The sequence below is a fragment of the Sebastes umbrosus genome, chromosome 7 (assembly GCF_015220745.1).
Source record: "Sebastes umbrosus isolate fSebUmb1 chromosome 7, fSebUmb1.pri, whole genome shotgun sequence".
Classification (NCBI taxonomy): domain Eukaryota; kingdom Metazoa; phylum Chordata; class Actinopteri; order Perciformes; family Sebastidae; genus Sebastes; species Sebastes umbrosus.
The window spans coordinates 19357672-19378473 of NC_051275.1; the positions used below are offsets into that span (position 1 = coordinate 19357672).

The following is a 20802-nucleotide window of genomic DNA, read 5'->3' on the forward strand; positions in this document are numbered from 1 at the left end:
GTTTCATAAAAAAAGTCATAGTATAAAATATTTCATGGAAAAAATGATATGTCGAAAACTTTCATGAAAAAAGTCATAATATAGTATGTACATTAATTTCATTGACAAAAAAAAGTATAGTGTGTAGAAAAATTTCATGGAAAAAAGTCAGTGTAGTATGTCAAAAAAAAAAGTCATAGTATAGTATGTCGAAAAAATAAAAAAGATAAAGTATAGTATGTCGGAAAAAAAAAAGTCATAGTATAATATGTTGAAAAAAGTCAGTGTAGTGTGTCGAAAAAATAATTCATATTTTGTCAAAAAAATACAAAAAAAGTCATTGTATAGTACGGTAAAAAAAAACAACAAAAAACATAGTATAGTATGTCGAAAAAAAGTCGTAGTATAGTTTGCTGAAAATTTTTTAAAGTCATAGTATAGTATTTCCAATAAATAAGTCATAGCATAGTATGTCAAAAAAATAAAGAAAGTCATAGTATAGTATGTCGAAAAAAAAGCCGTAGTTAAGTATGTCGAAAAATAGTCATCATATAGTATGTCGAAGAAAAGTCATAGTATTTATTACTTCAAAAAATAAAAGTCATAGCATGTCGAAAAGAGTTATAGTATAGTATGTTGAATAAATAAACAAAGTCATAGTATGTCAAAAAAGTCATACCATAGTGTGTCAAAAAATAGTCATATAGTATGTTCAAAAAGTCATTATACAGTATGTCGAAAAAATAGTCATATAGTATGTCGAAAAAAGTCAAAGTATAGTATGTTGAAAAAATAAAAAAAGTCACAATATAACATGTTGGAAAAAATTCATAGTATGTTGAATAAATAAAGTCACGGTATAGTATGTCGAAAAAATTTGGCATCGTATTATATGTTTAAAATAAAATAAAAAGTCATAGTATGTCGAAAAAAATTAAAAAGTCATAATAGTATGTGGAAAAAAGTCATAGTATAGTATAAAAACAATTCTTAATTGCAGCAAGAAATAACAGTCAAACAGTATTGATGCAATAGAAAATAAAAAATATGATTTGGTTAAAAACAAAAATGGCTTCAGATAGTTGTAAACATAATACAATTTATTAAGTATCTTTTTTATAAATTTTCAATTTTACATATTTTCCCCAGCTTTTTACATAATACAGTTAGATTTAAATGCAGCCCAACATTTACAGGCTATATACAACTTAAACTTTCTCCATAGGGAAAACACAAATATTGTTGCTTCTTCAGGTATCTGAATCCGTGTTCAATTTAACATTTTGTTTTGCTCCAATATGATTTCATTAGGATTTGTTCAGGATAATATGCATAAAATATGACGGTGAAAAAAGTTACCTTATTTTTGCAATTAATTAGTTAAAAACAAAATTAAGAGTCCCTGCTTTAATCATATTGCATCAGAACAAAAAACAATTATGGGGGTAAATTCCGAATGTGATATCAAGGTGGGAAAAGGTCTGTATTTGTCACCCCCTGATATACAGCACTGTACATGGTCCCAGAAAAAACAATTATCAAATTTACACTGAACAGTTAAAATGTCTCCAGATGAAACAAGCAACAGTAAATCTTAAAATAAAAAAATCAGTATTAAATGTTACACTTTACATACACGTGATACTTTAATAAAGTAATCATATTTTTCTTTTTAAAAAAAGGGGGGTGGTGAGGGGGGTGCTCGCTACTCCACATCCTTTCACAGATCAGTACATTCAGATTAAATAAGGAGAGCACAGCATGTTGCTGCTCTAGCAAGTGCTACGCTAAACTGCTGCTCATTGAGACTAATTTAAATGTTCACAGTGCTAGCTTTGGAAAAGGATAGTCTTGAAACACATCGATTGGATTTGTGTCAGCTGTTGAAACCACTTCATACCGATCCCAACCTGTTATGGATGACCCAACTTTTTTCAACTGTAACTTGTCGAAGTCCGCAAAGCACAACAGACGGCACCGCTATGGCTCCTCGCTTTCAAGATTACTAATTAACACAGTCCTGGCATGCATTCACAGCATGCAAACACACATCCTACTACCATTTGCCCTGCAAGACAGCATAGAAACACACTTTACTACATTTTATGGACCTTTTTTTTTATCTATTCACATTCATCTTCCTCGCTTCGTAGCATCTGAGTTTGTATCTCACGCGTTTTGTATTTAAGCACACGACTGTGTTGCATTTACATTTAGGGGGCATGTAGAACAGATTCTATTTGGCGAAAATATTTAATATATTAGCTGCTTTGATTTCATCCTAAAAGTTGTGCTCAGTGAACAGTCGCCAGTAAGTTTGAAGGACAAATGCTAGAGATGTAAGTAACAATTTAAGTGACCAACACTAAACCCTGACAAAACTGCATATTCTTTTACTTGAAGTGGCCGTTGTTTGAACGCTATCCATCCGCATTATACTTCACTGGAAGGTTTTCTTTCATTGTCACAGGGATGGTAGTAGTACATTGAACGCAATCAGCCAGCAGTGGGTGCTATTGCTTTACGCACCGTCACTGAGGACTGCAGCTTCTGTTCAGGAGCTGTAGTTCAGTCCGTGATTTTGCTGCAGCCCTGAAGCATGTGCCTCTGCTGGAGAGGAGGAGTTCCTCTAAATCACATTCCCAATGTGCTGGTTATGGCGGGTCTAGCAGTCTGATCCTACACTGTCACAGCCCTCGAAGCCCGATGTAGCCTCTTGTGTACATGATCTACTGTTGGTTAATCCACAGCAGTCACAGTGATAGCGGGGAGTCTAGCCACCAGCCAGTAACCTACATGTACACTGTAACACGGTGCTTACCTGGACACTGTACTGGCAGCGCAACATTTTCCTCGATGTAGCTGTAAAACTCATGTGAAAATTACTTCTGCTCCATTATCTGTAACAACGGATGACAAGTGAGGGTCTAAACATCTGCCCACCGTATAACGCCACACACACACACTCGACATGATGACCATCAACCACATCCTTAATTCAGGATCAAGAATCCAGGACACTGTGGTGGACTTGTATTGAAAGAGGTTTTTCTGTAGGAATGTTCCCGGCTTTATATATCAGCTGTAATGCTTCTGAATGATAGTGGAACTCTGTGGATCAGCGAGGTGTCAAGCAACTCTCCCATGCCCTCACTTGTCGGCGGCCCGGTCTGAGGCCTGTGGTTGTCCCCTATGGAGGGGCGTCTCTGTCTCCCAGCCTGGTGGTCCTGTTGGCAGCGTTCAGGCCAACTTCAGAGTGCTGATGGGGAAGGAGGGCATGGTCACCATTGTCACAGGGTTGAGCACTGTCTGACCCACCAGCTGCGGGTGGTGGGCCACCATTTGGGCGCTCACTGCTGTCTGCTTGCCAACGATGGTGGCATTCGGTTGGCCGGTCGCAGTGCCGTTCATGCGAGGGTGAGCGTGGTTCAGGGTGTGGGTGATGTGACCGACCACAGCCGACTGTGTGACCGCCACCGGTTGGGGATAGAGGCCGGGGAGATGCTGGCTCAGGTGAGCCACCGGGTGAACGGTGATGTGACCGATGGGTTGGTGGCCGGGGGCTAACTGGACAGTGCCGGTGGCGGTGGAGGGAGCCAGGTGGGCAATATGCTTGGGACCCCCTCCCTGGATGACGTGGTTGACAGCCTGGATGACTGAGGGATGGGACACTGAAGCGTGGGCAATAACTGTGGGGTGTAGGCTGGGCGCGGTCACCATCTGCGTCTGGGTGGGGATCAAGGTCTGACTATGGCAGATGGGAGTGCTGGATGTCGCGAGTGCAGGTGGGGCTGCAGGCCTGGACACAGGAGTCATTGTCAGCGGCTGGAGCTGAGGCTGTTGCAGAGGGACTTTGTGCTGTACAGAGATGTGTTGGGTGATGAAGGAGGTAGTGGTGGGTGTCAGGATCGGGGTCTGAGTGGGCGTTGCAGTCTTGTGCAGCTCAGGTTTCATGGTTTGAGGCACGGTGGGTAAGGCAGTCTGTGCTCTCAGCGCAGGCTCATCTTCCAGGTCATCATCCATAACGTCTTCACCTTCTGCAACACCAACAGATGAAATAATTAACTCAGTATTATCAGATGCAATGTCATTTTTGCAGTATTTCATTTTAATGAAATCCACACAATAAAGGAGGTTAAAGAAACTGTTAAAGATTCACATTACTTTAAATATATTCTTAATGTTTATAAAGGGGCATCTCTGTAGTAGGGTTTCCGCCAGAAAAGTTGTTAAGACGGGCGGCGTCTGGCACTGGTCCACCTTTACAGCTCACCTTAAGCGAGCCTGTATACACACAATGCACTGCTACGCTTACAGCTATAACTTCATACCTGCTGTCAGTCCGTCACACGCTACCTCGCTCTCCCTCTGTCTCTCTCAGCTGTACACACAGACACTCGCTAACGTTAAGCCCACACCCTACGCACGGAGTTATTCCTTAAAGGAGTATTCTACTTGTATAACACATTTTAAAAACATCTTAAAAGTACATAATTCCCCGATGCTTAGGCCTGGGTTACAATACACTGGCGGAAACCCTGGTCTAGGCCGGCAGTAATCCGACCCTGCCTGTCAGTGTACCTGAGGCAGTTGAGGTGGAGGCCTGGTCCTCCTCTGGCTGTACTGTCTGTCGGAGGACGCGATCGATCTCAATCACATCCATCCACTGGCTCAGCTCGTTCTTTAGCTCTGTTAATCGCTGCTGTGTGGCTATCTTCTCTCTGGCCAGTCGCTCCATGTCGTGCTCGTACTCCTTCTCTTTTCTCTTCAACGTCTGAAAGGAGAAAGCACAAGATGGTAAAACTCTTAAATCATTAGGTTGTAAAATCATCAAGTGGGTGACTCCATGATGGTGTGAGCTGCCACCAGTAAAGGTACAACTTGTTTCTTTGACTTTTCACGACATACTATACGATGACGTTTTTGTGACATACTATATGATTTATGACTTTTTCAACATACTATACTATGACTTTTTTAGACTTACTTTTTTTCCAGCATACTATGACTAATAGCTGGTATTCGATGACTGACTTTTTGACAACTTTTTCCAACATACTATTTTATAACTATTTTTCGACAGTTTGTATGACATTTCTATGGCATACTATGACTTTTTCTGACATTTGCTATACTGTGACTTTATTACTTTTTTCGACATACTATACTATGACTTTTATGCATATTTGACATAATATACTCTGACTTTTTCATGAATATTTTCAGCATACTATACTATTATTTTATGACTGTTTTCGACTTTTTATGACTGTTTTCGACATACTATACTTTGACTTTTCAACATGCTACACGACTCATGACTTTTCGACATACTATGCTATGACTTGTGATTTTTTTTGACATACTCTGACTATTTTATGACTTTTTAGACTTACTATACTGAGACTTTTTTCGACATACTATACTATGACTTTTTCATTAATATTTTCGACATACTATTATTTTTTTTTGAGTTTTTCGGCATGCTAAATTAAGACATGACTTTTTTCAACCTACACTACTATGACTTTTCGACATACTATACTATGACTTTTTTAATGATTTTTTTGTGACATTCATGACATACTATTATTACAGTTTTTGTCACATACCATACTGACTCTTGACATTTTGACAACATACTGTACCATGACTTTTTTAATGACATACTATGCTAGGACTTTTTTTCAACATTTTATACTATAACTTTTTGACATACTATTACTTTTTATGACATTTCTATGGCATACTACGATTTTGACATTTTTCATATACTATTACCCTTTTTTATGACCTTTGACATACTATATACAATGACTCTTTTTATAGTTTTTTTTATAACACTATACCAGGACTTTTTAATGACACTGACATTTGACATTTTTACGACAAAACTATACTCTGGCTTTTTTATTACATTTTTATGTATGTTTTTGTTCATATGGACGTTCCAAATAAAAGAAGAAAATAAAGTAAATATAAAGTACGGTATGGTTATTTTTAACCAGGGTCTGAAATTCAAACCTGCCAAATGCAGGTAGATTTTCTGTTTGGTTAATAAATCAGTCACACTGGCGGGTAAACGTTTGTACTAAAATAGTAATGTAATAAATTACTATGCTTGGTTACACAGAGAGTCTCTACCGCATTTTGGTGTCATTCACAGGCGCACTGCTTCTGTCCTCTGCTCTCTGTGTCGGAGTTTGATACACACAGGCACCGTGTGATTATGTTTTGCATTACAGATTAGCAATGCAAAACATAATCAACTAGAATTGCCACGTGACGGTTGTATGCCTCCACCAACAAGTCTAGTTGCAGTTTAAATCCATGTCTGTCCAAAAAGTCATCACTACTTCACTTTATCCTGTTAGCCATGTGTGTGAAATTTTCATAATTAGCATGTGAGTTCTTGAGTTTTGGCCAAAAAAGTGTTTTGTGAGGTCACAGTGACTTTGACCTTGGACCACCAAAATCTAATCATTTCATCCTTGAGTCCAAGTAAACGTTTGTGCCAAATTTGAAAATATTCCCTCCAGGCATTCCTGAGATATTGCGTTCACAAGAATGGGTCGGACGATACGTGCAGACAACCAGAATACATAATGCCTCCGGCCACGGCTGTCACCAGCGTGGAGGCATGTGTCTACTGCGCAAAAACAAAGCACATCAAACCAATAAACCTCAATAGAAAACCAGAATTAACAACTGATTAATAAGGAATAGGTCCAAGAAATGATTTTTAAAAAACTGCGACCAGAGCCTGTGTGCAGTGAGCAAAATAACAGAGCTACAGAAGCACAAGGGCAGGAGGAGGTGGAGGGGGGAAAAAGGAGGGAAGGAGTGAAGAGTATGGGAAGTAGGAGGTGCTTCCAGGCAGTGGCTCTCTGTGACCCAATTTCCCTTAACCCATCAGCTGACACAAGGCAAAACAAGGCCACACAAACTGAGCTGGACTTCTCTGTACACGGCAACAGGAGGAGGAGTTGGAGGAGGAAATGTATGTAAACTATAACCAACTTCACAAACTGTTTAAGAATAACACAAATGTACAAAGAAATGTTCAGCAACAACCTAAACTAATTCACAACTTACTCCCAAATAAATAACTACTGGCTAAGGTAATACAGACAGGAGGATAGAGTTACGCTGTTTAGTAGTAGTATTTACGCGGATTAGTATTATGAAATTGAACACTTCATATAATTTACTACTTGTCAAGCTCAGCTCCGTCAAAGTATCCGACACAGACTCTAGCCTCGGTGGGAGAGACACTGTGCGAAATCTGTTACCAGTAACCTGATGACTCAGGATCATAAAGCCATTTCCTCAAAGGGTGGACTTCCTGTTAGTGTTCATGCCACCGTGTATCTGTGTGTGTGGAGGTATAGTACATGTACAAGTCATCTTGTGCCAGATTTAGGCTGTACAGATTGTAAAGCCCCTTGAGGCAAATTTGTGATATTGGGCTATACAAAACTGGCATCTATATGTACGTGTTGTGTTTGGCTAATTTTAGCTCTATGTAGAAAGCTTTCTATCAGCATGGTCTGTGCGTGTGCATCTACAGTACAATATACAGTGTGTACATAAATAGCAAAGAGGGACAAAAGTCTGGCCTTGTGTAATTCAGCACCTGTCTCTAGTCCTTATCCTGGATTAGAAATGCACGGGCCAAGCGGTCTGTGCTTGGACTGCATCCCACTGGAGGAGTTTTCAGTCACTCGAACACACAAATACAAAGTCAGAGGAAGTCCTGTTCACAAATTTGTTTGGCAGAAGATCGCCATGACAAGAACATAATTAAGCCCAATCAAATCCACATAAATTAGCCATTTAATGTGAAGAATTCTCCTTTACATTATAGGCCAATACACTGAGAAAACCAACTATGTGTAATTGTGACTCTTTCTAAATTACCTCAAACCTTGTGTGCAATTTTTGTTACTTATCTGCCTACACATACACTGATATATCTCTAATAAACTAACTAACCTGGAAGACTTATGAGTTTAGCTCTGTTTTAAATGCTGGTTTCAAAGTATGAACAAACACTAAATTAGAATCAAAATTGTCTTTGTTCAGTTCTGTTAAAGACAAACGAGGAGGAAACGCTGCTGTCTGCTTTGCATCTCATTACTTGTGAAAGTGCTCGAGTGCTTCTAGAAAGCCACAAGAATTCAAGTATTGCGTCGTTACTCAGTCGCACACACACACACACACACACACACACACACACTGGTATTCAAACAAGAAAGTTATTGTATTTCAATTGCAGCATAACTCAAGACCAGCCATCAACAGCCACTCTCCGTCAAGAAGAGCTGATGATATCGGTACTTCAGTCTGAACCCGTTAACAGTATCCTCCGTCTCAACACATCATGTACTGAAATGCCCCCATCTTTGGTTGTCATGGAAACAGATGAAAACCTCATAGGTTTCCTCGGAAACCTAAAAGACCATGCACACCTTCATGTGCCAAAGGTGGTTTTTAAGATTTCTTTTACACCTGGGTGTAATAATGAAAACGATTACTCGCACGCATGGAGAACAGATTTTCTCACACACAGCATCTGTATAAAAAAAAAGTTGTCAGCGGGGGAGAATGAAATGGTATGAAGAGCGTACAAAATATGTGACACGTGGACCGAGGGCTGGCCGCCTCCCTTTTACACTCATGTATAAGCAGGCAGCTCTATGAGAGCAGCACCACAACTGTGCATGCCACAAACTATGACTCATGGAGAGAAACGCTCCACAAACACCGAGACCCACTGAACTCTCCCCGTTACAGTGCTGATGGGAGACAGAGCAGACACTGTGTTTGTCTCTTGAGAAACAGCAAGTCTGAGATTAACAATGTAAACCTGAACATCAAGTCTGTCACAGATGGATCATCACCCTGTTTACCGTGTCACCAGGTTGGCAGGACACAATGTGCTGAGTATCTTTTGTCTCTTTGCACATGAGCCTCTGAACCTCCTCCTTCAAGAGAGACAAAGACCCACCGCGGCCTTGTTTGCATGTGAAAATCTAGACCAGTACAGCGATAGGCTGCATTATGTGTGTGGAAGGTAAACACTGCTCAAGCGCTGTCACAAGCAATGCGAGTGCTGAGCACATGGCCCCACAGAGAACGGGAGAGGGAGGGTGGCAGATAGCGGGGGATTGAAAGAGAGCAATACAAGCTGTACTCACTGACTCACTTTTGCAGCAGACGGCACAAGGCTGGGTTCTCTTAAAGGGCCAGGAGCACAGGAGGCCACGTTGCAGACATGCTGCACAGCCTGGATGACTGATCAGGCTTCTGCACACAGAGGTCTTGTGACAGAGTGGTAACCATAAACCCTTGTCTCACTATGCCTTCAAGCTGCAACCGAGAACCTCACATGGTGTCCGACTTCAACAATACAAGGCTTGTCTATGGAAATAAAATGCTACTTTTGCACACCGCTCCTCGTGTGCAAGCTTGTGCTGGTCATAACTGACCTATTTACCTCATCGTGGCTAAGGACTGGCCGACACTCTCCGGTGCAGTCAAAGAGTACTGTGAGACAACAACAATTGTGCACTTCATTTATATATTACTGTGGTCTGGTACATAACTGTTCTTATCACATAAAACAAACTGGGCAGGAGACAACCCTGCTGGTAAAGATATTTTTCCTCTTAGCCCAGAAAGTCATCATTTCCCTAGAGATACATACATGCTTATGTGCCACAGCAAATGTAACAGTTGTTGAATTTGACTGCAGTCTTCTTGACTCAAAACTAAAGGCTGTCAATCGATTAAAATATGTAATTGCGATTAATCGCATGATTGTCCGTGATTAATCGCAAATTAATCACACATTTTTATCTGTTCAAAATGTACCTTAAAGAGAGATTTTCAAGTATTTAATACTCTTATTAACATGGGAGTGGTCAAATATGCTTGCTTTATGCAAATATATGTTTACATGTATTATTGGAAATCAATTAACACAAAACAATGACAAATATTGTCCAGAATTCCTCACAGGTACTGCATTTTGGATAAAAAAATATGCTCAAATCATAACATGGTAAACTCAAACCCAACAGGCAACAACAGCTGTCAGTGTGTCAGGGTGCTGACTTGACTATGACTTGCCCCAAACTGCATGTGGTTATCATAAAGTGGGCATGTCTGTAAAGGGGAGACTCGTGGGTACCCATAGAACACATTTTCATTCACATATCTTGAGGTCAGAGGTCAAGGGAGGGACCCCTTTGAATATGGCCATGCCAGTTTACCAAGTTCGGAGCGTTTTTAACCTTTGGTACCAATAGATTCATTGGGTTTTCTAGTTTCATATGATACTCTAACTCTAGCTTTAAAACTGATTGATTGCGTTAATGTGTTAAAGAAATTAGTGGCGTTAAAACGTTTATTGCGTTAACTTTGACAGCCCTACTCAAAACCATAAAAGAAGGAACTGAGTGTCACAGAGACTTTCACAAAGACTAAGCTGAGACCATAAAAAACCTTGAAATATTAAAGAGTAGTGACCTTGACTGCCATGGATTGATTATTTTTAATGTTTAAGGCTGAATGAATAATAAATGTCAAAGCAGTGCTTTGTTCTAAGGCAAGGCTTCTAAGGAAATATGCCATTATGTGCACAATCAAATGTAATTTACTTACAATGCTACAAATATTAAAACACATATCCACCTTCCTCCAACTCTTTACTCAGATTTTCCCCACCAGATGGCACAACACGTTTCATTCCGGGATGAGCAGTGGAGGAACAAGTTCAGTCAGCGATGAGGGGGAAACGAAGCGCGAGCAGAGTAAACTGAGCCTTGTGTTTACCGCTCCATGTTCCCTCCCTGCTGCTGGCAGCTAAGCCTGGTGGTACGGCGGCGAGTCCTGCCTGTTGCAGAGCTGGGAGGGGGCCCAGCACGGGGGGTGACGTCACGCAGCTCGGGCTAGCCATGTGCTTGCTGTTCATGTGGCCTTAAAAGCTCAGAGAGGCAGGATGGAGGGAGGAAGGGAGGGGGAGTCGAAAGGAGGAGCTCTAATGCATCAAAGCTTATTTTACAGCCTCGGCTTTTGCAGCACCACTACAGGCTCAGGGGAAAGCCTTTAGGAACAAGATGTAAAAACCAAAACCCCCATGTACGGCTCTGTTAATATCAAAACACAACCAAAAGCAAAATCTAGCTGCATGATAGCGTTCTGGTCAGTCAGTTGCTGAGTCATTTGGACTTGGAATGAGGAAGTGAAACTTGAACTACGCAGCTATTGGACAAGCCAGTGAGTTTCTGTAGACAAGTGATAAAACTACTACAACTGCATTTATTTTCCATGTTGACCCCTTAAGATAACAGGCAAGATAAATCAAATGAAATGCGATGCTGAGGCTAAAGCCTCATCTGAGCTCCGTGTTATTGTGTGCAGGCTGCTTCTCTGCTGCCAGCCCAGAGGAAGGCAAAGACAGGGGCGGGGAGGGAGGTGTATGGAGGCAGGACACGCGTTTGTACCACCTATGTCAAGAGGAGTGTGTGCACGTGTTTTGTTTTGGCTTCCCGTCACCTTAAGTTCCCTTTTTTTTTTACTACACCCCTCCTAAACAAAACAACACCAGCCAGGCCAATGAAATAAGCCACCTTGCCAAAGAGGTGAGCACGAGTAAACTTACAAAAGCAGCTAAACTGTTCTGACCTACAAGAGATAAACCGTTACAGCACCGGGTCATTCATATATAAACGGGAAGCTACATGTTAAAAAAGACCCGTCACTGCTAAGAATTGGAAAGCTCTAGTGACACCGTTTATGAGTTCATCAAAAAATGTTTAAATGGGATACGTTAACAAGTGTGTCGGGCTCGTCATGATGAGGTTGCAACATTTTTGCAGGAAGTGGGATCTTTCTTTCTTGCCTTAAACATATCCCTTGTCCAGCTCAGCTGTTGATAGGAGGAAAAGAGAGGCAGGTCAGTCTGCCAGTCGAACACAACACTCTTAACACGGTGTTGCTTAATCACACAGAGAGGGGGGGCAGAGGGAGGGAGACTGGGTGACGAGCTCTGCACCCACGCTGTCCTACTTTCTCTCAGTATCCACGCGCAGAAAGGAATTACCAGACTGCTGCTTCTGAGAGCATCAAATCTGCAGCACACTGTCTTCTGCAAAATTTACATTAGTAAACCTGCACCACAGTTATATAATGAGAAGACATATGAACACTACAGGGGTGGTTCTTTCATAGGAGGTCTTAAAAGCTTGTAGCCAAGAAGGGCTATCAATGTGCACACCAAATGTTACTGCTGAGTATAATCAAATAAGTACCCAAGTATTCTGTACGCCTAACATCAAACCGCATTCGTCACTAGACAAATGCAAATACAACTAGAGACCATCACACCAGCCACGAAGCCAAATCAGGCCAGGGGGCATAAAGTACTCCCTACATCTGGCGCCCTTGCTTGGACCACACCCATCTTCAAACTCGGCCTTCGTTTTGATCTCAACTACACACCTGTAAAGTTTCATATCTGCATCTTGCACGGTTGTGATGCTATCGCGGTGACAAAATCTGTCCACAGACAGAAATATAAACACCTGGCACTGTACTCAAAACCACTTCTATGGTAGTTCCCGCTACAGTAGGTGTCTCAAGGACCACATTTTGCCATGATGACACATGTGTCATCGCGGCGGGTAATAAAAACGGTTCTACTAGCTTACATGCATAAGCACTGTGCACCTGGACCATGTAATTACAACAATTACAACACAAACACATAAAAACGTGACCATTCTTTAATTATAACACCTGATGCCAACGTGGGCCCACGGGTGAAATACCGTAGTGTCTCAGATTTAAAACTGCCACCCTACAGTTTTGATCTATAGCAGAAGAAGAAAAATGACCCAAAGTAAACACTATGACACGCAAAGAGTTAAACTAGCCCAGCGGTGGACCTTTGCACCAGCTGTTTACAACCAGGATGCTCTCCCAAAGAGAGACTGACGCATACACAGGATGAACCATTTGCAGACATATTCTTAATATTAAACACAGAGGTGCTTGAAAATGGTTCGAATGAGGAAACGGTAGAGATTCCTCAGTCAAGAAGGATCTAACCACAGAAAAACAAAAGGCAGGAAATGCAGGAAAAAGAAGAATAAGACTGAAATCACTATGAGTGAGAGGTATGAATCGACGTTGTGGCAGAAAGGAGGTTTTCAACAGGCCTCAAAATTCTTTGGTCAGACTATTAATAGTAAATGTCCATTTAGGACAGACAAAGACTACCCATACATAAGTCGACCCATCATCCACTTATGTTGTACTTTGTGTCCTTTCAAATCAATTTAATCCCTGAAAAAAACACTGCAACTTTTTCCCTCCTACAACAAAGGATGTTTTTGAGAGAAGCAGAACAACATAATGGAAATAATCACGGTCTGGTAGAATGAAATACATTTGTACATCACTATGTCTTCAAATTCAGAGCCGATTATGCAAGCCCTTATAATTACAGTTGTGATCGTGGTTACACTACAAAAGGTGTAGGAATGTCACGAGAACCGATACTTCAGTACCAAGTCGATGCCAAATTTCTGAAAACATGACGGTACTCGTTTTTCTAGATACCGTCAGGGCTCGAGACTAACGACATCCTGTTGTCCCGGGGACGACAGAAAATGTGTTTGGGACGCAGTAAACTCACTATCGACGCCTTCAGGGGATGCACCCTATTTTTTCTCTGATAATGCTACTTATGAAACCGGCAGGACGAGAGCTAGTTAACATTAGCTGTTAACAGCACAATCCTGCACGGAGCCAACAGCTAACGTACGGAGGTGCCATTAAGTTACATTATGATGCGTTCAGGCTTTATGCAGTAAAAATGAATATTGGGTGAAGGTAAATTCTAATGTTATGATGTGTTCAAATGTAGTTTTTGGAGAGAAACTTCAATCAATACAATTGTTTGAAGGAGATGTTTTCACAGCAATATAAAATAGATATTAGAGTGAATTATGACCTGTTTAACTTCCTAACAAAAACCTGTATGCAAACGGTAATAAAGGAGTGTATGTTGAGGTACATGGGATTTATTGTTTTACTTTTTTGTTTTTACTGTGGTATCGAACAATTATCATGGAATTTCACTAGTATTGGTATTTATATAAAGGTCCGGCATAGTATAGTAGTTTAGCTATAGGTCTTTGCCTAACATACAACGAACACTTTGTATTAGCAAACTAGACTCGTCTTACCTGAATGTATCTCAGCGCACTTCTCAGCACACTCAGATTGGAGGTCTTCTTCTCGTCGATGTTGGGGATGTTCTTTTTCAGCGTCTCAAAGCACTCCTTCAAGTGTGCTCGTCTGACAGACACAAAACACAGAGAGGGGATTTGAGACAGCAGGAATGGCGGAGCCACACTTGGCTTTATTTTAGCAACAGATGATTACCACAACAACATGTTCATTATGTGTTCTTAACTAAAAAAAAGATAAAGCTTAGCATTAAAATTAAAACAGCTACAAATAAACAAAGACACCAGTCAGTTTCAGAGAAAACACACTATGTCACTAGTACACTATTATTCAAAAGTTAACATTACAAATAACCTCAGATTGCGCTCTCTTTAAGGAAGCCCTATGGTAGACAGGTTGAACCCACCTGTTTTTCTCAAGCTTGTTATGCACTTCTCTTGTGCCTGCCCTGTAAGAGCACAGATGAGAGCACAGTAAGAATTTGGTGTTTAAAAGGGCAATGTGACAAGAGTAATCTAAATCAACCAAAGAAGAGTTTTCTTGTTTTGTTGCTAGCAGATAGTTTAGTGACAATATTCTGTCTTTTAGAGGTGAAATATCAATAATGTAACAGCTTCACAAATGCTAGATTTTGCTTGTTTTTCTCCATTTCAAATCATTACGAGACAAATGCTTTGAGTGGTTTTAGGAGGCTACTTTACATACTCTTTACATTTTATAGATTGATATATTGATTGACAAAAATTAACAGATCAATAAAAACAATACTCAGTTGTAGTCCTATTTAACTTATAATGTAAACAAGTTAATAGACGTACCCTCCAGGCCTCTTCTTGTCTAGCTGGCGGTCATCAGGAGGACTCCCCCGGCTGATGGGGCCGTTCTGTAGGGGACCCTGCTGGACCACAGGGCCCGACTGAGGGAGTAAGGCGAGTTGCTGGGGGGGCGAGACGATGGAACCAGGGTAGCGTTGAGCCAGCTGCTGGTGTATCTGCTGCTGTACTTTAGCATTGCTAGTTTGGCCGATGAGCTGCGGGTGGTGATGGTGGTGGTTCTGTATCAGCTGTTTGTGGTTGGCGGTCAGCACAGAGGTCGGGTGGTCGGGTTTGGGTTGTGGAGAGCGTGGCAGAGTGGCGGCAGGCGGCGGAGCAGCTGGAGGGGAGAGCGTGGCGACAGGCAGGATGGGCGAGCCTGTAGGGTTCGGGGTGACCACTGGGATGGGGATGACGGTGATGGGCATGGGGGGGGGGAGGCAGAGAGGGCGGGATGGGCACCGGGCGGCACTCAGGGCGCAGCTCCGCCGCTTTAGAAACATTGTTGATGTGGATTGTTGAGTTATAGTTCACATCAGAGTGCCTCTGCTCTGCCAACTGATCCAGACGCTGCTTTTCCTTTAGTTCATCCTCTGTGGAAGAAACAAGGCAGGTTAACACAACAACTACTACAGTGTCCTCCTATACACACACTTCAGATACTATAAAATCACAGTACTGCACCACAAAATGTTTATTAGTTTTGTTAAATTACAGGGAAACAATCAATAATAGAACCGTGACCTTGATTAAGATAGTCGGGAAAGAACGCAGGAGGAAATAAGACGGGCCTATTTTCAGTCGCGACTGACGCATAATGAATAGAAATATGATTACAATCTTCTGTTCTATTTGCCTAGCAGTTAGGAGTTTAAAGTTCAGCAACATTATAGCTCTGCTTTCACAAACCTTTCACTAAGGCTTGCCTCAACTATGACCGAAAAATACAGCTGCAAATTAGATATTATTATGTAAAGCAGATACATACGTGCATATTTATTGTTTTTTGCTCATTTTGAAAATATTTGTAAGGACAGTGATGCAGCTTTCTGAACATCTAACCATTTAAAAAAATCATGTGAAAGAGGACGGAGACATTTCCAGCTCTAAATCACTCTGATGAACAATTTAATGGCATCATATTTAACAGTGCAGTGTGTCACCATCTGCTGTTTATGTATGTCATGTTACACTGAAAAATCTTCTCTTTAAAGTGAATGAAAGTAGAAAAGAACAAGATGTTCTGGTTACGGTGCTAGCCAGCTTTCATAACATGTTGAATGCCCTGTTATGAGAGACTGATCATTTAGTATTGTGGTGCCGGCACACACCAGTCCGGCTGAGGAGTGCCTTTTTCTGAGAGAAAATTTATGAAGCACTTAGAAAAAAGAGGATTTTCTATAGACATTATATAACTGCAGCACATAGAGAAACACTGGCCTACTTTTCTCAGAGTGACCTGCTCTACAGTAGCAGAGAGGGAGGAGGAGGGGGAGGACTCTGCTCTCCCAATGCAGCATGGCAGGAGGAGCTGGGAGAGGGAGGAAGCAGGAGCTCTCACTCTGAGCTGAATATTACAAATATCTACAGAATGAGAAAAGCTGCAGAACTGCAGGCCTTTTCAGAATCTGTGAAATTGCTCGCTAAAGTAATAGCATTTTGGCTTTCACACATATGTCTCCTTAACGGAAAATTTCTATATCAACTGTTTAAAGTATAAGTATCTGGTCATTAGCGTAAGAGGGACATCAGAAAAAAAATCAAATCTGTAGCTACAAAAAGATCTTCATGGTCCAGGTTTAGTATTTACAGCTTCACTTTCTAATAATTGGTTCACAAGCTTCACATTAGAGGCGGGAACACGTCATAGAAATGTTACTAATGCCCTAAAAGTAGGGCGATTGACAGAGCAACTTAGGACATGTAAAATTGGCAGTGTTTGCCGATTACAGTCCATGTGTGAAAGGGGCTTAATGGTTGTGGAAGCTCTGTTCTACATGTGCTGTTAACACAGCAGGACGGTTGATGGATACGTAACACTGGCACAGCTCTCTCAGCTTCCTTTTAGTCAATTTCTCATGACCACGCCTCCTTTTGGGGGAAAACAATCCCGTGTCACTCGTAGACGGCAACAGAGTAAACAGAACAAGTTGAAACATGTCTCCAAACTTCTACTTAAAACAAACCAGTAATAGTAATAACGCTATGCCGAAGAGTTGCTCTGTAGTTGGTTGTACCAACAGTAAATCCAAAAATGCTGATCTCCGATTTGATCCCCTGCCATGTCCTAAAAAATATATAATAGAGGGGCTTTATGGCACCAGGCTATAGACCAGCAGTATCGCCAAGGCTGCGCTCCCTTTTGGGGGGGAAAAACTCGTTGTCACAGTAGAGAAAATGGAAAATGACAAAAAGCTGTTGTGTAGTGGGTTAACCAAGGCTTTCACACTGAGATTTAAGGCGCATAGGATACGTGAATATTCACTTTAGTGTGGTAAACCTCTAAATGATGTTGGTGACAGTGACTAGCATGGCTAGATAACCTTACCTAACCTGTGAGGCTGCTGCAGTAGTACAGTCATACATTAATGTAATTGCAGCATCAGACTGTCGTCTCCAACTAAATCACAGTCTACAGATCACACAGTTGGCTATTAACAGGTTGGTTATTCACAGACAACACTCAGCCTGACGTGATTCAATCAGATATGTATAGAAGTCTGGATAAGTAATATCCAGCCACTGTGTGGGACGGGGGACGACTGAAGGGGCATGACAGCAATCAATCTTAATTTATTAAGGTATCGCGAACGCTCAGGTTCAGTTAAGGTCGCAAAATAATTATAAGACGTGTATAAAACAAACGTCAAAATTACAATCCAAACATACCACATTGCAAGTGACATGTTGTGTGTATGTTATTGTATATTGTTTCCTTCTGGCACCAAACCAAGTAATACATTGTATAAGGGCTAGGGCTGTCAAAGTAAATGCGATAATAACGCGTTACGCAATTCGTTTTAACGCCACTAATTTCTTTAACGTATTAACGCAACTTGTGATTTTTAGGTCATAGCGGGCTCAGTTTTAAAGCTAGAGCTTAAAGCTTGTTGAGAAGGAGGCTAAATAACACTCCAAACTTAGGCTCAATTTTGGCGAGGAAAAGCTGTCATGGCTATTTTCACAAGGGGTCCATTGACCTCAAGATATGTGAATGAAAATGGGTTCTATGGGTACCCACGAGTCTCCCCTTTACAGACATGCCCACTTTATGATAATCACATGCAGTTTGGGGCAAGTCATAGTCGAGTCAGCACACTGACACACTGACAGCTGTTGTTGCCTGTTGGGCTGCAGTTTGCCATGTTATGATTTGAGCATATTTTTTATGCTAAATGCAGTACCTGTGAGGGTTTATGGACAATATTTGTTGTTGTTTTGTGTTGTTAATTGATTTTGAATAATAAATATATACATACATTTGCATAAAGGAAGCCCATTCCCATGCTGATAAGAGTATTAAATACTACAAATCTCCCTTTAAGGTACATTTTAAACAGATAAAAACATGTGATTAATTGCGATTAACTATGGACAATCATGTGATTGGTTCATATTTTGTTACACTTTGTTTAGCTCTTTTTTTACTGTTTTATTTGATGCATGTTGTTTTTTGCACTGCGGGACTAATAAAGGAATATCTTATCTTATCTAATCTTGGTATGTGGTATGGGAGTTGGGACACACTGCATGTCTTTGTTTTATTGAGCTGTTCTGATTTGTCTTATTGGTGAAACGCACAGCACATTTTGTTTTCCTCCACTAACTCTTCGCATGAGGAGGGCAGATTGTCTCCAGACTTCATGTAGTAGTGACTCATCCTCATAAACAATCTTTGGGAGGGGTAGCCCAAGCACGCACGTGGTGGAAGGGGCGTGGCCACCCCCTGCTGCTCACAGATGTGGGCGTGGTCGGGCTGCAACACGTCATCGACAGACACTCAAAGGCGCTCCACGAGAAAGGCCAGCGAGTTAGTGTGTGTTTCTTTCTTTTTTACAAGACACAATCAACCAAACTGCAACATGTATGCACACATATTAAAGGGACTGCAACATTGTATGTTTCTAAAGAGCGTGAATGATTGAGGTGTGCACATAATGCATGAATGGAAAGCCTGACTCACTTGATCCCCCCGGCGGACGATGTCAGGTCATTATGTAAAAAAACACAGCTTCCCTGCGCCACCGCCCTTTATCCACCGCATGTTGTTGTGTTATTTGATTTTAAATGTCCTCGATGCTAGTGCATGCAGCCACTCACAAATATACTGAAGCAGAACAGATGTGTGAACTTTACAGTGATGCTTTCTGTGCAGCTTTACCATTAGAACAACCCTCTGTCTGTCTAATGCAGCATAACCTCCTGATATACTGCAGCACACCGTGTGTGTTTATTATAGCTATTAAGGACTGCTATGATTTAGGTGAAAACACTATGTTGTATGATTCTGCACACTAAAAACGAATATGAAAGTAAAACTAAAATGTCACCAGACTGGCTGAAACATATTCCACTCAGTCATATTTTAATTTAAAAGCAACAAATTCTGTAATTTAGTTGCATGAATGGCCCTTATAAAATAGCAATAAATACAGATAACATGTAAATCCTTCAAAAGACACGTTACACTGACTTAGTATTTTTACATTTACTATTTCCTAGTTGCAGATGTTCTTAAAACAAACTAATAAAATGCAACTTACCACGTGCTTTCTGTTGTTGCTGGGCTTGCAATTCCAAGAACTTGGCTGCTTCCAGGAGCGTTTCGATGCTCATCTCTGTCCACTTTATAACAACACACCGTGGCTTAGATGTTTATGAAGAGAGGCGATGCAGAAGCAAAATGCGCCTGAGCACTACAGAGAGAGAGAGAGAGAGGTTTCCAGAGCTAACGCTGGAGAAACAGGGTAATCGGATCCCCCCTCAGTAGAAACTCTACCACTTTACGTAGAAGAGTTACAAACAAGATGGCGCTCAAAGTAGTAGGAACAAATAAGGTTTGTGAATCACGCACGGCTCAGTGCCCGCCTCCACAGAGACACACACTCCCTCCACAGCAGCAGCACTGAGAGACACGCAAAACACGGAACAACTGGTGAACAAGCTCCACTCATGAGCTGAGTCACAGTTGTGAAACTGAAGATACACTCACCTGACCGCTTTTCATTTCATTTCTTTTTTATTTATTTATTTTTGCACAATTTAAAGGTCCCATATCATGCTCATTTTCAGGTTCATATTTGTATTTTGTGTTTCTACTAGAATATGTTTACATGCTTTAATGTTCAAATAACACATTATTTTCCTCATGCTGTCGGCCTGAATATGCCTGTATTTACCCTCTGTCTGAAACGCTCCGTTTTAGTGCATTTGGTGCTAGGCAACAGCTTGGGTCCATGTTCACTTCCTGTCAGCTGATGTCATTCACATACACTGCAACCAGGAATAAACTGGAACATATTAAGAATGTTTATGTTTAAAACTACGTAAAGGGTCTAAATATTGTATATTTGTGACATCACGAATGGGCAGAAATCCTGACAGCTTGTTTCAAATGCAGAATTTCTGAATACGGGCTCTGTGTTTTTCCCCGTGGATTGAGCGTTTCGATACTTTCACAGTATTTATATTGGACTTAAGCCAGCTGCTTTATAATATAAAAGACATGCAAATCTCACTTTTTTATAAT

General features: G+C 41.1%; 1 protein-coding gene across 1 annotated transcript; it reads right to left on the bottom strand.

The window, feature by feature from the left end:
• Positions 1–1058: 1058 nt before the first annotated feature.
• Positions 1059–20198, bottom strand: LOC119491544 (max-binding protein MNT-like). Its single transcript, XM_037775685.1, is given in 7 exon segments — positions 1059–4016; positions 4561–4753; positions 14238–14349; positions 14648–14689; positions 15060–15490; positions 15492–15646; positions 19817–20198. Coding segments are annotated over 7 exon segments (1803 nt in total). The 5' UTR covers positions 19890–20198; the 3' UTR covers positions 1059–3219.
• Positions 20199–20802: the final 604 nt, after the last annotated feature.